Consider the following 12529-nt stretch of genomic DNA (forward strand, 5'->3'; position numbering starts at 1 on the left):
AGGTAAAGGCTATCGTGTTACCATGGATACCAGCTGTTACTTCATTCTGTGTGAAACCTCTAATGTGAAACTGTGATTCACATGCAGGGCAGCGGGGAGACTGAAAAACACCCAGACAAATTCACCCGGGGCTTTTTTCACTTTTCCGAACCCCGCCCATAATACTTCCTGTATGAACTCATGAGAAACCGTGTGAAGTCAGTGGACATATCCTTCAGACATGAAAAGAAGAAAGGTCAGAAACTTTCTGGCTAAACTTGAAGGCAACTCTAAAAAACTGTACGCTACTCCTAAGGCTATTAAGACTGTTTATATTGCTTTGTTTATTGCAGAATAATTTTCCCTAGATGGACTGCTAAAACAGTGACATGGGAGAGACCAACGCCCTCCTCTATCTGCAGACTTGCCTGGGAGATGATGATTTTCTGATTTATAAAGCAGACAGCAGGCAGATTGAGGGTGGGTTTCAAAGTTAGGAGAATTCTTTAGTGGGGCTCAAATCGACAGGTTGTGGGAATTCATTCAAAGTGGGAAAGGTAGGAAGATGACTCTTAAGAAGCACATATATTTAAAAACTCTATTAAAGATGAGCTCCACAGTAATCACCATGGGTCCACCTAAGGGCCAGTGACAATGAAAAGTGTACCTGCTGCCACTGACCTAGTGTGTCTCACGTGCTAAGCAGGTGCTACACGGACCCTTGGGAAATCAGTTCTCCCCACACGCTGCCCTGCTCTTTTCACCATCCGAGTTCCCCAGAGGCATTAGGCTAGTTCTTGCCTGTGTACCTCTGTCCCTTCACTCCTCCATTCAACAAATATATTTTGACATCTCCTCTATGTGTGCTGTTGATGGAATTGTGCCCCCCTCCAAATTCAGAGTCACGTACAGATGTGAGAGCTGGACAATAAAGAAAGAAGAGTGCTGAAAACCGATGGTTTCAAACTGCGGTGCTGAAGGCGACTCTTGAGAGTCCCTCGGAGAGCAAGGAGATCAAACCAGTCAAGCTTAAAGGAAATCAACCCTGAATACTCTTTGGAAGGACTGTCGCCAAAACTGAAGCTCCAATACTTTGGCCACCTGATGTGAAGAGCTGACTCACTGGGAAAGACCCTGACGCTGGGAAAGATTGAAGGCAGAAGAAGAAGAGGGTGGCAGAGGATGAGATGGTTGGATGGCATCACCAAGTTAATGGACATGAACTTGAGTAAACTCTGGGAGACGGTGAGGGACAGGGAAGCCTGGTGTGCTGCAGCCCAGTGAGTCGGACGTGACTTGGCTACTGAACAACCACCACCGCCAAATCTATATGGCGATGTCCCAAACACCCGTACTTCAGAATGCAAACCTATGGATGCAAACAGAATCCGTGCAGATGCCGTGAGTTAAGACAAAGTCATATTTGAATAGTCTGGGCCCCTTAACCCTGTACAAATTGTGACCCAGGCACACACGCAAGGAGATGGTCATGTGACGACAAAGGCAGGGAACGGGGTGATGTGTCTACAAGCTGAGGAAGGACAAAGCTTGCCAGCAAACCCACAGAAGCCAGGGGAGAGAAGGGAGCAGACACTCCCTTGGGTCCCACAGGGAACCAACTTTGCCAGCAACCTGGTGTTGCACTTCTAGGTCTAGAACTGTGACCATAACTTTCTGTGATTTAGACCAAACCAGAAGAAACCAAAACAGACCTCCAAACAAAACTCCCCTGCCCCCCCAAACAACACAAACATAGGAAATGACGCTTTCTATGGACAAGGAGATTCTGCAAACATGTAAGAGGCTGCAAGAAGAGAACTGCCCCTTTCAGGGGCTGGAGCTCAGTGAGGATGCCTGGCGCTGTGGACCAGTGTGGACCAGGGCATGCTTCCTCCTGATGGGCCAGCCCACCCTGCTTCCTGACTTCTTTCACATTTGAACCTTCAGCTGCCTTCAAGGTTTCGATCCACTTTTCAAGCAACCAGGGTCACCTTTCTTGGAGGAAAAGAGGGCCCCGTTGCAGGAGATATGAGATAGTAGCTTGTTGGCTAGATCTGGCGTCATGGTCCTTGGAGAAACGGCCAGACGCTCCTCTTGGCAAAGGCACCGCACACCCCCGATAGGACAGATGGACAACCCCAGGAGCCCCGTGTGGCAGCTGTTACACCGATTTTCAAGTGCGGGGGCCCGAGCCCCGCCTGTAATAACATTTTCCTGGCTGGCTCTGACCTCTGAATCTCGCTGATTTGTCTAACACACACTGTGAACATCAGTGAGTCAGGACTTAAAGCCAAGACGGCAGAATTGCTTTTAAATGGCAGGAGATGCTTAAGACAGGATTTCTGTGACTTGGTCATTAACTTGTTTACATCCCGATCCACGCTTCCTTCTCACGTCCCTTCCTCTCAATTATTTTTTCCCTCTCTTGATATCACAACCTATTTTTGGTGAAGGTTTCAGTGGCAGTACACTTCTGTAGACAATTCAGGCTCCTGCTCTTAGACAGCAGTCAGTATAGATGGGGGAATTTGAAAAAAATATCCTACTCACTATATCATTTTCCATCAGCCTGCTTGTAATTCCCCCATTTAACGAAAAACAATCTTTCCTCCTTCCCCCCAGAAAGGAGAGATTAAATTGATATATTCAGAGGAGTAACACCAACGCCCTTGTGTGATGATAATTTTGGCTATATTATTCTCAGATAACTCAAAGGCCCAAACCCCGTAAGTATGTCACATATCAATTGATGCTTTCAGATATAAATCTAGATATGACTCTTTGATTTGACCGTCTGCAGCCCATGCCTGGGTTGTCCCAGCCCTTGAGCGCTCATTCCCCGTAGTCCACGTTCCTTCTTTCTACAGAGCCTGTCACTTCTGCTTCTTTCTTACACTAGCTGGAAAGACTCAGATTTAATTTGAACATGCCAGACTGAAGCCCGTGGCCCTTTAACAAAAAGCAGAGACGTTGGCCTCTATCTGAAGCTGCCCATCGCCCTGAATTCCAGTCCTTCATCCCTCCCAACAGCAAACATTTCTGAAATACAGAGTGTTTTCATAGAACCGGTCTACATCTTAAGTATCACCCGGGAGAAGAGGAAATAAAAACAGTGTACGTGTTCATCGATCTCGAAAACAAACTTGCCATGCTTTTATAAAAATCAGCCTGCTTGCTTGTCAGTGGAGACGTTCTAAGATTACAGAACGCTGGTGTCGTGATGGGCACAGATTTTCTAACCATTTGCCAGGGGGCTACACTTCACGTGCGGAGCTTTCAATCCCTTCGATTCTCTTCCTACACCCACCTCGAGGGTGTAGTTATTGATACCGCAACCTACTTCTTTGTGTGGCTTCTCCCCAGACCCTCTCCTCCCACAAACTTGATCAGGACTTTGCTGATCCCACCGCTCAGCCTCTCTGCTGTCCCTTCTCCTCCAGCTCCCCGCCCCGCCCGCCCCAAGCACGCGTGCCCCTCGCCCCCGAGCAGCGTGCCCGCCCCGAGCACGTGTGCCCCTCGCCTCCGAACAGCGGCGCAGTACCTGCTGCATGCCGTGCATGGTCTGCTGCAGAAACTGCACCTGCTGGTCCTTCGTCAGGCTCTCCTCCGTCCGGAACAGCTGCTCCTTCTCCTGCTTCAGCAGCTCCACCTCGTTCCTGTAGGCATCCAGCTGCCACCGGAGGCTGTCGTTCTCCTCTTTAAGCGCATAGGCCTGGGCGGCCAGGGCTGCGGGGCAGACAGAACGAGTCCAAGTGAGTGACCGTCTCGCTGAGATGGAGCGCCTTTGGTGTTAAAGGGAGCCTTGCACCCCAATTTTTTTATGTTTTAATTTTTTGTTGCTGTTGTTGATGTGGACCATTTTATTTATTTATTTTTTGATGTGGACCATTTTAAAAGTCTTTATTGAATTGGTTACAGTATTGCTTCTGTCTTACGCTTTGGTTTTTTGGTGCGAGGCATGTGGGATCTAAGCTCCCCCACCAGGGAGCGAACCCACACTGGAACCCACACTGGCACTGGAAAGCAAGGTCTTAACCACTGGATGGCCAGGGAAGCCCTCCCTCACTGATTCTTCACATTTGCACCAAACTGAAATGCCCTACCCCGGGGTGCTGCTTGTTTTTACAGCTCACTTCTTTGGGAATGTGTTAGCAGTTCCGTCTGTCTCGTCTTATGGGCGCTTGTGGGTACAGGATGAATCCCCTCTAAATTCTTGTCTCCTGACCTCTGCCCCGGCCCTAGGCTCCCTCTCAGAAACTGATCTGTGATGGTGGTGATGAGAGTACTCAGAACTCCAGGCAAACACCCTATCTACCTTGTGACTGCCCTCTCCCTTTCGGCAGGATGGCTTCGCTCCCTGGAGGGCCACTTTCTTTCACGTCGTTCGTGGTCCCCCAGGTGGAAGCATGCAGCCACAGCAGCCCAGGGGAGAGGGGAGATCGATCTGTTCCTTCCCACTGAACTGCCGGGACAGACTGCACTAGTCTGTTAGTTGCCTCTAACTGCTCTCAGGACGGAGGCCTGGTTCCATCTGTTTCACCAACAGTTTCCTACCCGACTCCTTCCTGAAACCTGACCCTCTCTAAGTGGAAGTTCAGAGCTCACTCACCTCCTCACCCGACTGAGAAACCAGGACAGGGAATTCAGGGCCTTACACCTCTCACGGCTCCAAAAGTAACTGAAGTGGAGCACGAAGGAGTGAACGGTACCAAGGAAAACTGCGGGTGGGGATTCCCTTCCGTCGTTTCTAGCTGAAGACTTGGTGTTCTCCCCAGCAGTCACAATAGCCTTCTGAGCTCTCACCATACAATAGACACTGGACCACACACTCACTCACTCCATCTCCCCCGTCAGCTCCTGACGCGGGTGCTGTTCTTACTACTCCACTTTACAGATGAGAAAAATGAGGTACTTGGATGTTAGAGAACTTGTCTGATTTCACAGAGAAAGCATCATCAACAGCCTTCAAACCCAGGTCGGGCTCCAGAGTCTCTGCTCCCAGTCACTGGGCTATTCGGCCAGCCCAATAGGTTTAGTTCTGAACAGATTATTTTAAAAGAACCCCCAATTCTCTCTGCTTTTTTTAAACCAGTCTCCCATACTTTCTCTGCCTCCTTCAGAAAATTCATTCACTACTTTTGTAAGCAAGATAAAACGGAAGATATTTCAAAAGTCTGTTATAAGAAGCTTCTTTAAAGATGTGACTTCTGGTTTGTAAGAACATGGTGTGGAGCCTCTCTCCAGCAGGTTCTTGGCCCAGGATCATTTCCACTCCACCTCCCAGCAATAATCCCCCAATTCCAGAGCCAGATCAAGGTCAGCTTCTCAGGTTACAGTTCCACCATGAACAGGTGACAGATGTGCACAGAGGTGCTCTGAAAATCCACTGAGTTCTCTCCTCAAATAACCACCATCAAACTACATCAACAGTACTTTAATAGTTGAGTGTTTCATGGTATTCTACTTTGTAAAACTGACGATGTATAGTACACACTGAAATACTAATCAAATAGAACATGCAATTAACCAGAAGATTCCCTACCTCAGACCATCAGGGACCAACCAGTCAACGAACATTCAGCCTGTCTGGGCCTCTTGGATCACAAAACAAGGAGACAGAGTATGCCTCTCCTCTCAAAGAGCTTGAGATACAACAGAAACCTACAAGTTTGAAAGGAATGTACTCAGAGGAAGAGAGAAGAGGCTAACACCTGAAATGTGTGTGCTATATGTGCTAAGTCGCTCAGTTGTGTCTGACTCTTTGCGACCCTATGGACTGTAGCCCACCAGGCTCCTCTGTCCATGGGGATTCTCCAGGCAAGAATACTGGAGTGGGTTGCCATGTCCTCCTCCAGGGGATCTTCCCAAGCTAGGAATTGAACCCATGTCTCTTACATCTCCTGTATTGGCAGGTGGGTTCCATACCACTAGGACCACCTGGGAAGCCCGTAATAGGCACTCAAAAAATGTTGGCTGGATAAATAAATGAGCGACCCACTCAGTGTCAGGGTTTATGGCAGGGGAATCCATCCTACGGGAATTCAGAGGAGAGAAAGGAAAAGGCAGATGGGAATAATAAAGGAGGGCTTTGAAGGCTGAAAGCCCACGAACTGGTGAAGGGCATTCAGTCAGGAACAAGAGCTGAAGCAAAACCCAGAGATGGGAACGAAAGGCAGACTACTTGGGGCAGGAAGCTTGATCAAAAGCGCAAGAGTCCGTCTGGAAGCAGTGAGAGAAAGGTGAGCCGTACTGCATGATGGGGGGGGGATGGAAGCCAGCTGGACCTCTGGGCCAGTGGGGCGGCCAGTTGAGCACTGCTGAAGGTGCCTGGCAGTGGAAGATGTGACGAAACCGGTGATTTAGGAAGATTGGTTTGGCAGTGGTGCGTGGAATGAACTGGAGGCTGAAGAGGATGAGTAAAGGAAATTTTTATTTGCTGTATATGTATGTGCAAAACCCGAGAACTGCCAGTTTTACAGTTTTCAGGGACTGACTCATAAATCAGAAAGGGCCCAGGGTCTACCTTGGAGTATGGGCTGAGTGTATGCAAGAGTGCTAAGTCGCTTCAGCCGTGTCTGACTCTGCAACGCCATGGACTGTAGCCCGTCAGGCTCCTCTGTCCATGGGACTCTCCAGGCAAGAATACTGGAGCGGGTTGCCATGCCCTCCTCTAGGGGATTGTCCCAACTCAGGGATCGAACCTGTGACTCCTGCATTGCAGGCAGATTCTTTACTACTGGGCCACCAGGGAAGCCCAGAGTATGAGTTAGTTGTTTTCTAAACATGGTAGGGCCCAACATCAGATCCTGCCCACATCCTGAGGTGCCGACTCCTGGCAACTCAGTTTACCAACCCCTAAGGAAATGGTTACCAGGCATCATTTAAGAGAGGGATGTTGTAATAGGGCAAAATTACAGAAAATGCAAATGACAGAAAAAGTGTTGGCGCTACAGAAGTACGTTACTACATTTAGTAGCATTCAAAGACACTTAAGTCATTTCCTTAGGAAGCTCTATTTGGCCCCTTCTCAATTCAGAGTGGCATTTTTATTATCATAACTGATAGCAGGTGTTTGTGAAGAAATCGATTAGTATGCAGAGATGGAAATTACATTTTCCAAATGAATTGCCGAGTCTGCAAGATATGCTGAAATCTGGGTAGGAAAATGCAAGCAGCTATAAAGCATGTGCCAGCAACATTATTTAAATAAATTGTCTGAACATAAATACATAGAGGGAAGTGCACCATCCATTATTTTAGGACTTCTCTTAGAATGGCACAGCTGACAGCTCTTACTCTTGGCTTGAGCTGAGTGACCACTGCTCCTGCCAAGTAGGATACGACGTCGTTTGCATTTCTGGAATAGGCATGTGATATCATCATATTAAAAAAGACGAAAAAAATCCAGCAGGTGTAACTCTATCCACTCTCATCCCCCGTCTCCCGCCACCCCCCCCCCCCCGCCCCAAATCAATACCATAGCCAACTCCATCAACATTTATATAATTGGGGCATATAACTGATTTACATTCCTTATTAAGTGATTTCAAGCCTGATATCTGCAAAAAAATCTTGGTTTCTCATGTGGCCGCAAAGTGGTTATTTTCTAAAGGGTGAGAAATTGTCTATTGACTCCACTTAACTTTGGGCCACCTGTTTGTAAACATTTTTCAGCATCATGCTGCATGGATCTGCCCCTCAGATGAGGCTTCCTGGAAGAAGTTAGATTATGTTTCTTGGACCAGGGCTCTAAAGGAAACAAAAAGTCCTAATCATTTCTAACTTAATATCATTTCTTGGTGTATTCAAAATTCAGAAATTTGAAATGTCTACCTTTTCTTTTCTCTCTTATTTTCTAGGATACTGTATTAAACAGTTTTGAAAATGTATAATGAAGCTTCCATGATAAAATTTACCCTTGAATTACATTCGATTACAATACAGATGGCAACAAACCTACCATTCAAATAAGCAGGATTAAAAATAAAATGACAGTAGGCATCTTTTGGTAGGAATTCCTGTGGAGTATGCACTGTGTTGCAACAAATAGAATATTTAACATGTGGATTATTGACTTTCAACAAAATTTAAAGAAAAAGAATACAGGGAGACACTTTAAATGTAAACTATTCTGAACATAACTGAATTTTGCTTTGTTGATTTTAAGTGAAAGTCGCTTAGTCATGTCCAATTCTTTGTGACCCCATGGACTACACAGTCCATGGAATTCTCCAGACCAGAATACTGGAGTGGGTAGCCGTTCCCTTCGCCAGGGCATCTTCCCAACCCAGGGATCGAACCCAGGTCTCCTGCATTGCAGGCAGATTGTCTACCATCTGAGCCACAAGGGAAGTCCAAGAACATTGGAGTAGGTATCCTATCCCTTCTCCAGCGGATCTCTCTGACCCAGAAATTGAACCCAGGTCTCCTGCATTACAGGTGGATTCTTTACTGGCTGAGCCACCAGGGAAAAGCACTGCTGTATCCGAGGGTGTCTACAGATTATCATTCATTCATTCACCAGTCAGCTGTGTGAAGCCACATTGCGGGGAGCTGTGACCTCCACGAGGGTAAAGCTGATGCAGGCATCGGCTTATACTTGCTCAGGACCTTAGGAAAATTCTGTTACAGGGATTTTCTGATTGGATCTAAATGGAAATAAAGACACTGGAAAAACCCGGCTAAACAAGATTAAATTCCATTTCAAAAATTAGCACTAGACTACTAAAATTAACCAAAGCATATGAAAGTTGATCCAAAGATTGAATTGCACCACTGTAAACGAGGCTTAAAGGCATTACAGCACCTCACTGCACCCTTGACTGGATCCTATATAAACCATTATTCTTCATATTAATTATGGTCAGAGTGACCTCCTCTTCCGACTTCTCTATTACTTACTGTGTTTCCATGGGAACAGATAATGGCATGCTTAACTTCTTTAAGTAAATAATCTGGTGAAAGCCTTGAAATCTCTCTCTTAGCAGCCTGAGCCAGCCTCAGAAAAATAATTAGCACTCTATGGAAATATGTAAGTTATTTTGGGTTATGTCCCAGTAAGCTGACAGTATGTTAATATCTTTTTCCTGCTCAGGCAAGATGTAACTAAACAATCAAACACTATAACATATTGTTTCTAACAATATCTGGATTTCTTGAGAACTGTTTGTCTTGGTGTCATTGGGGGACTCTGTGTTTAATGTCCCCCCCTCCACTCTGCCAGCTGTCCTCCTGGAATGCCAGGAGGACACTGCTGAGCTGTTCATTGCCTCATCATGTGCAAAGAGCATCTTTTCCAAGGATTTCATCAGCTGCGACCAATATAGGCACTTGTGCTAATAGGTCCAGAGCCCAGGATGACGGGATGGGTCTGAGACCTGGAAGATACGGCCGCCGTATCTGTTTGCCTTCCAGCTCCCACAGCCCCGGGCACCTAGGGACCAGGCTCCATCTGCCTCCCTGCACCTGCTCTTCTTCTTGAAGGGCGCCTGGGGTGTCCAGTTGCTCTGAGGTGGCACAGATACCACGCCATGTCATGCTTTTCTCTGCTTGGGGAAGCTCATTCTTGAGGGGTGACCGGGCCAGGCACTGCCATCTGACTGGTTCTCACGGACGCAGCATGAGGGGTGGGAGGTGTGCCTTCTGCTCAAGCCTTCATTCTCTTCTTTCTGCTGAAACGGGCCTGGGTCTCTGAATCACTGCATGGAGGGAAGTTGCCCAGGGACCAAGAATACCTGCTTTGGACTCTACTGTGCCCAAGAAATAAGCTTCCTTTGGGTAAAGCCACTTGAAGATTTGGGACTTACTTGTAAAGCAGCTGACATTACTCTACCCCAGTTTCCCAAACACTGGCTTGGATCAGAAACTGCCAGTGGGTGTGTTTAACACGTATTTCTCAGTCCTCGCCCCAGAGTTTCCAATGGGATTATGTCGAGGATGCGGGCTGAGAATCTGCGTTTCTCCAAGTTCCCCGTGATGCTGATGTTGCTGGGGCCAAGACCACGCTAGAGAGCTGTGGCTCAGACCATGGCTCCGTCTACTGCTTGGCTTCTGAACTGGGGCTACAGTTGGCTTGTTTGGGCAAATACTTCTGAGAGCACCACAGGCTCAGCCTGGCCTTCTGGTTTCATTCCTTGACCTTCTGAATGAGCCCCAGCCCAGTGATCTGCACCAGGGTAGGCAGTCCTGTCCCAGCCCTGTCCCCATGCCCCAGCTACCTCCTTATGAAAAGGGGGAGATCTGAGCAGAAGATACAATCACCACCACTTTCCTTCCCCTGGTGTTTTCACCGACAGTACCAGCAGGCATAGCAGTAGTAATGAAAACAGAAATAGCGGCAGTAATAGCTAAGGATGTTATGTGCCTAAGCTGGTGATTTGCACAATCTCCTTCTGCCCTCGCGGAAACATGATACAGTAAATACGACTATTATTTCTTTTTTCCAGGAGATGGGACTAAGTTTGAGAGACCTGGAGGTCACACAGCTGGCTGGAGGCACAGGGTTTATCCTCAGCAGGGAGCACTCCAGAATCTGCACTCCCAAAAGTGACGCCACCGGGGTGGCCTCGCGCCCTAAGTTCTGCAGCTTGAGAGCAAAGGGAACCAGGGGCCCTGCTGCAGGGCCTGATCTGCTCCTAACAGAGGCGGATACTGCCTGGCTGGCTCCGTCTGGCGACCGTTCCACAGGAAAGGGGCTCTGTTATGGAGGCAGAGGGGATGAGACTGTTTTAAAACAATCACACACAGATCTTCTGCAGGAGCTGTTTGGGAATAAGCCATGTGGAAGTTAAACTAAGGCTTCCGGAGTCTTGAGGCTTGACTTGATCCACTCGGCAGGGATCCTGTCTTCTGTGCTGTGTCCCTCTTCTATGAGACAGCGGCATTGAGGCTACCAACCATTGAGCATCTGGGTTTTGGCCAGTTAGTGAGGCTCCCTGCCTTGACCACAAGTGTATGGCTTTATTTCTGAGCTTCTATTGTGTTCCATTGCTCTATATGTCTGCTTTTGTGCCAGTCCATACTATTTTGATGACAGTAGCTTCGTAGTACAGCCTTAAGTGATGAAGTCTGATTCCTTAAGCTCCACTCTTCTCTCACAGAAAACTCTAATTTGAAAAAATACATCCACCCAATGTTCATAGCAAGACTATTTACAACAGCTAAGACATGGAAGCAACTTAAGTGTCCATCAACTTACGCATCCATCACAGATGAATGGATAAAGAAGATGTGGTATATATACACAATGGAACACTACTCAGCCATAAAAAGAATGAAATATGGCCATCTGCAGCAACATGCATGGACCTGGAGTTTATCATAGTAAATGAAATAAGCCAAAGACAACTATCATATGATATCACTTATATATGGAATCTTAAAAAAAAGTAAGCTTATTTACAAAATAGAAATAGACTCACAGACATAGAAAAGCTATGGTTACCAAAGGGGAAATGGTGAGAGACAAATTACAAGTTTAGGATTAAAACATGTACACCAATATATAGAAAACAGATGACCAACAAGGACCTACTGTATAGCTCAAAGAACAATATTCATGATCTTGTAATAACCTATAGTGGAAAGGAATCTAAAAAAGAATACACACACACACACACACACACTCACACGCTTGTGTGTGTGCTAAGTCGCTTCAGTCATGTCCAACTCTTTCCAACCCTATGGACCACAGCCTGCCAGGCTCCTCTGTCCATGGGATTCTCCAGGCAAAGACACTGGAGTGGGTTGCCATGCCCTTCTCATATATATATATATATATAATATATAATATATATATATATATATATAAACTGAATCACTTTTTGCACATCTGAAACTAACACAACATGGTAAACCAACTGTATTTCAATACATTTTTTTTTTTAGAAAAGGCTCTATGCAGACAGCCAGGTCCAGGGCTCAGGCCGCTCCTGCGGTCCTGAAGGGCGTTCCAGCGCGTGCCACACCCATCTGAACGCCCCTGTGCTATGCTTTTCTAAGTGTCTTCAGCTGGAGGAAAGGTGGTAGAAACCCCACTTCCCACAGATTCCCCCGGTCTGAATGGGCTCAGAAAGGTCCAGGACCAGGACCAGACGGCCCTCAGATGACGGGACAAAGCCCTGGCTCCTTGGGCTGGTGTCACGGCGTGCCTCCCAGCATCCCAGCACAGCGGGGTGGGGAAGCATCAGACGCGTGCCTCACAGCCAGTCTCCTCCTAGACAGCCTCTCCTGCTCCCGACAAACGAAAATCGATCTGTTTTCCAGCAACACCTGTATCGCCACTGAAGCAGCAATCTTCCTCCAACTGCTGGCGGAAATTCCTTCTGTTACAGTTTTTCAGGATTATTATTATTATAACTTAGCATTGACATAACATTTTCTGTTTGCAGCGTCTGTGCATTATCTGTGATTAGGGAGAGCTCACCAGAGCACAATGCAGTGTCTATTTCCATCTTTGTGTGAGGTCAGTGGAATAAGGGTAATTTGAAGAGTGCAGGTAAGCTGATCCTGTTATCATAATGGCTTGTGTGAGTCTGCAGGCACAACTGGA

The 12529-nt window shown here is 47.0% G+C and overlaps 1 protein-coding gene across 1 annotated transcript in view; it reads right to left on the reverse strand.

The window, feature by feature from the left end:
- Positions 1-12529, reverse strand: part of ENOX1 (ecto-NOX disulfide-thiol exchanger 1) — a 477511-nt gene that overhangs the window by 104307 nt on the left and 360675 nt on the right. Inside the window, exon 11 of the mRNA XM_043891694.1 lies at positions 3521-3705. Within this exon, the coding sequence (XP_043747629.1) occupies positions 3521-3705 (185 nt within the window). The remainder of the gene's footprint in view (positions 1-3520; positions 3706-12529) is intronic.

The sequence above is a fragment of the Cervus elaphus genome, chromosome 30 (genome assembly GCF_910594005.1).
Source record: "Cervus elaphus chromosome 30, mCerEla1.1, whole genome shotgun sequence".
NCBI lineage: Eukaryota > Metazoa > Chordata > Mammalia > Artiodactyla > Cervidae > Cervus > Cervus elaphus.